We start from the raw sequence: 5,156 nt of genomic DNA, 5'->3' as shown, positions 1-5,156 counted from the left end.
AACGTAACCCCCTATATAAGAAGGGACAGAAGGATGATCAGGGAAATCACAGGCCTGATAGTTTGACTTCAGTCCCAGAGAAGCTGATGGAGCAGCATTATCCAGTTCATGAAGAACCCCCAGGTGATCAGGCCCAGTCAGCTTGGGTTCATAAGAGCAGGTCCTGTTTGACCCACTGAATCTCCCTCTATGACAGGGTGACCTGCTTCTTGGACAAGGGAAGGGCTCTGGATGTTGTCTACCTTACCTTCAGCAAGGCCTTGGACACAGTTTCCCACCACCTTCTCCTGGAGAATCACAGTTTTCTAGAACTTTCTCCCAGAGTATTTCACTGCTAGTGGCTTGGAAACTGTGGTGGTTCAGCCCCAAACAATGGCTGAGCACCACATGCTGCTCACTCACTCCAGGAGGAGAAACAGACAGAGCCTCTGCGGTCTGGGATAAGGACAGTTTACTGACAAAAGCACCATTAAAGGGGAACAATATCAGCCCCAATTGCACTCACACCCAGTGATAGCACAGAGTACCTTACAAACCCAACAATAACAGAGTGCTGCACCATGCCATGACCGCCCCTCCCCAACCAGCCCCTTTGACAGGGAAAATATGTCAGTGTCCTGATTTCGGCTGGTATGGAGTTAATTTCTTTTCTAATAACAGATGGAATGCTGTGTTTTGGAGTTGGGATCAGAGCAGTGCTGACAACACCCTGATGTTTCTGGTTGTTGCCAAGCAGTCAAGGACATTTCAGTTGATCCTATTTCCCTACTAAGGAGAAGGAAGGGGACACAGCCAGGACAGGTGACCTGAACTGGTCAAAAAGGGTATTCCACATCAATTATGTCATACTCAGCATAAAAGGGGGGGCTGTTGGAAGGAGGAGGAGGCAGCTCCAGGACGTGCGGTTTTGGGGATGGTCCCGTTTTCGGGACATCTCTGGGCTTCACAGCCTGAGCTGTGTGGTTCAGTGACAAACTCCATTGTGTATCACCAGTTTCATATATTTCGCTACAAAGTCCTGTTACCATTGTTATATCTCTCTTTCTGCTATTCTAATAAACTATCCTTATCCCAACCTGTGAGGTTTTGTTTCCTTGGATTTGGGTTCTTTTCCCTTTCCCTTTCCTCTCCCTCTCCCCCAACTTGTCCCCCCACCCTCTTCCTTTTAAAGAACAAGCGACTGTGTGGTGCTTGGCTCTCAGCTGGGGCAAAACCACATCTACTAAAATCCAAAACAAACCTATTCTTAAAAACATGAAAGTTCTTATATGAAAGTTCTATTAATTGTCTCTTAAGCTGCATCTCCATCAATCTATTCAGCATGATTACATTTCATTGAATCATCAGGGCCAGAAATAAAATGAAGAAGATGATGAATTGGTTGCTGCTTAGAAACATCCAGTCATCAGTTTCCACAGGGCATCCTTGAACTCCTGGTTCCTCATGCTGTAGATGAGGGGGTTCACTGCTTGTGGAACCACTGATTAAAGGAATACCTCTACCAGGTTAAGTGGTCTGTGGAGACTGGAAAAGAGGCAATGGCTTCAAGTTGGAGAATAGGAGGTTCAACACCAAAATGGAGAAGAAAAATTCACAGTGAGGGAGACAGAACTCTGGGACAGGCTGCCCAAGGGGGTTATGGAATCTCCTTCTCTAGAGATATTCAAGACCTGTCTGGACACCGACCTGTGTGATCTGTCCTAGGGAGCTGCTTTGGAAGGTGGGTTGGACTGGATGATCTCTGGAGGCCCCTTCCAATCCCTAGTGTTCTGTGAACCAGTGAATCTGTAAATAGGGAGGAGATTTAGAGGGGCTCTTCAGGTAGGCAAACATGTCCCCTTCCAGCCCCAGGGCTGCAAAGCAAGGATGAGGGGTCTGGAGTGACTCTCACAGAGGGAAAGAGTCACCTCCCTGTCCCTGCCAGGGGTTTCTGTCTCATGGGGAGACACGGAAAGGTGATTCTTCTGCCCAGCTCTGGTTTGCTCAGGAGAAACAACTCTGCTGGACAGAAGGATTTCTCCCCAGCCAAGGGAGAGACAGGCAATAAAAACATAATGTCTTTCCAAGTTAGTTACTTGGAGCTCCAGGGACACCTCACAGGAGACTCTGGGGAATGGAGTATGTGACATATTCACCTGCTCCTCTGCTGTGAGCTGGGATGGGCTCCTGGGATGGAGGGAACTCACTGCAACCCAGCAGCCCTGACAAGAGATAGCTCTGCCCAGGAGCAGCTCCTCTGCCAAGCACACAGGGCTGGGGACACTGCCTGTAGGCATCAAGGGGAGACCTGTGAGGTTGAGAGAGCTGACAGATGCTGAGAGCTCACTGGAGGAGAAATATCCTCAGCACTCTCCCTGGTATGTCTGTGGGTGCAGGGCAATGCAGGTTCTGTTCCTGGAGGGATGTCCTAAAGCTGGGACATGGGACAGTGTGTGGGGTCTGTCAGGAGGACAGGTTCTCTATAGGACCTGAAAGTGCTGCCTGGAAGGGATGCCCTTCTGCCCCATCTGAGGGACAGGGCAGGACAGCTGTCTTCTCCTGGGCATGGCTGCAGAGGTGTGAAGCAGCATGTGCACCCAGGGGTGCCCAGGGCTTTCCCTGCACCACGAGGGCTGTGTGCTGGGGTAGTGACCCTGCTCCTACCAGGGTCAGCACTCAGCCTGCCTGCTGGGGTACCATCTGCGTTGGTGCACAAAGAAGCTCTGGGTAGAAAGTGTGACCCATGGAAGGACAGTGTAGGGTCCTTTTGCTGTCAAAGCGTGCTGTGTAGGACAGGTTTGCTCCCAGCTCCAGCAGATCCCTGGCAACTTCCCAGACACTTTTCAAGAACACCAAGGATGCATTTTCCACTCCAGGGAAAGAGTCTTGGCTTTGAATTTTCTGCTCCTGTGCACTGGGTGGGAATTGGGAGCCAAACTTTTCTTGATAGCTTTGCAGAAGGCAGTGTAAACTCATTTGTCATTAGGACTTGAGCCTGAGCACACAGGGCTCTGTGTGAGCCCTGCACTCACAAAGGTTCCCTGGGGCAGTGCCCTGATGCCAGGAGGGGTCTGCAGAGCAGAGCTGAGCGCAGGGCAGGTTGGATGAGGTCTGTGAGGACAGAGCAGGAGGTGACATGGGCAAAGAGAAGCAGCTGCAGGGACAGTTCCAGGCAGCAGACACAATGGCAGGGAGAGAGAAAAAAGGAGCTACTCCCAGAAATGCCCTGGCAGTCAGGATTTGGGACCTCTCTGATATCCCACACAGGGCAGACAATGGTGTTCAACAGGGAACACCAGGGTGTGATCACAGAACACCCAGCACAGGGCAGCTGAGACCAGGACTGATGGACAGAGCAGCTCTCCCCACTCTGCACTCAGGGGAAGGTTTCACTGGCACTGCAGCTGCAATGTCAGGGCGTCCTGACAGAAGAAACATTCTTCATGTACAGCCAGGAGAAAACCAAAGCTCCAAAGCTCTGCTCTGCCCTCAGGTGAAATTGTAGTGACACTGCTGAAAAACTCATTCCTATCCACAGGGGCTTTAGTCTGAGATCACACCATCCCTCTATTTACTGACTGCTGCAAGGCAGGACTGAGTTATCGAGAGCCACAGCTGACCCTCCTCCCAGCAGTGGCATGCTCAAGCCAGCACAAAGCAGACCCCCAAAAGGGACCTGCCAAGAATCTTCCTGAATCCAGATAGTCAATCTGGGGATATTCCCTAAGAACTGAAAGAAGTTTTTTCAAAGAGTTTCCTAACTTCTCTCTGTGCTTTTTCCTCCTTGGACATGTCTCCACACTTGACAGCAGCAGATGTCCAACAGCAGCTCCATCAGCCAGTTCCTCCTCCTGCCCTTTGCAGACACACGGGAGCTGCAGCTCCTGCACTTCTGCCTCTTCCTGGGCATCTACCTGGCTGCTCTCCTGGGCAATGGCCTCATCATCATCACCATAGCCTGTGACCAGCGCCTCCACACCCCCATGTACTTCTTCCTCCTCAACCTTTCTGTTACTGACCTTGGCTGCATCTCCACCACTGTTCCCAAAGCCATGGCCAATTCCTTGTGGGACACCAGGGACATTTCCTACACAGGATGTGTGGCTCAACTCCTTTTCTTTTTATTTTTCATCTCCACAGAGTATTTTCTTCTCACTGTCATGGCCTATGACCGCTACATTGCCATCTGCCACCCCCTGCACTACGGGAACCTCCTGGGCAGCAGAGCTTGTGTCCACATGGCAGCAGCTGCCTGGGGCAGTGGGTTTCTCTATTCTCTGCTGCACACAGCCAATACATTTTCAGTTCCTCTCTGCCATGGCAATGCCCTTGACCAGTTCTTTTGTGAAATCCCCCAGATCCTCAAGCTCTCCTGCTCAGATGCCTACCTCAGGGAAACTGGAATCATTATGGTCAGTGCCTGTTTAATTTTTGGGTGTTTTGTGTTCATTGTGGTGTCCTATGTGCAGATCTTCAGGGCTGTGCTGAGGATCCCCTCGCAGCAGGGACGGCACAAAGCCTTTTCCACCTGCCTCCCTCACCTGGCCGTGGTCTCCCTGTTTGTCAGTACTGTCGTCTTTGCCCACCTGAAGCCCACCTACATCTCTTCCCTATTTCTGGACCTGGTATTGGCATTTCTTTACTCAGTGTTTCCATCAACAGTGAACCCCCTCATCTACAGCATGAGGAACCAGGAGCTCAAGGATGCTGTGTGGAAACTGATGACTGGATACTTCTAAGCAGTGATTATCTGATCATTTTCTCTTGCATATCACTGACCATGGAATTCACGGTAGAACCAGTTTGTATTTAGTATGGTTTTTAGTTGTTGGGTGTTTTTCCTCCAAGTCTGTCTAAACTATAATACAGTGTCCACTTTCATCCCATTCCTAATGCAGCATCTCCCAGTCTTGTGTGACGCACACACAGCGTAATGACGAGCTGTGCTCTCTTTGCATCATGTCTGCCACCAAAGGGCTACAATTCTTACTTCTTTCTTTTTATTTTTTTCTTATGTTTATAAAATAGCACACATAAGCTGAATCCCTTGAGTACTGTCTGAACTGGCAATGCTTTCCCACCCTGGCAGAATGGGAATTTCCAGGGAAGGTACCAATGGCAGCAGGAGAAATGCTTTCATCTCCCTCTTCATTCAGGTGTTTCCACCTCTCCTGATG

At 50.2% G+C, this 5,156-nt stretch overlaps 1 protein-coding gene across 1 annotated transcript; it reads left to right on the top strand.

Moving 5' to 3' along the window:
• Positions 1–3,794: 3,794 nt before the first annotated feature.
• Positions 3,795–4,718, top strand: LOC311200663 (olfactory receptor 14I1-like; the record flags this gene model as incomplete). The annotated part of the gene is made up of 1 exon (XM_084274949.1): positions 3,795–4,718. One exon carries the CDS (start codon positions 3,795–3,797, stop codon positions 4,716–4,718), a length of 924 nt encoding a protein of 307 aa, XP_084131075.1.
• Positions 4,719–5,156: the final 438 nt, after the last annotated feature.

Source organism: Gallinula chloropus (genome assembly GCF_964237585.1).
Source record: "Gallinula chloropus genome assembly, chromosome: 24".
Taxonomy (NCBI): domain Eukaryota; kingdom Metazoa; phylum Chordata; class Aves; order Gruiformes; family Rallidae; genus Gallinula; species Gallinula chloropus.
The sequence above is the reverse complement of the archived record's forward strand: the minus strand, read 5'-3'. Positions and strand labels throughout refer to the sequence as shown.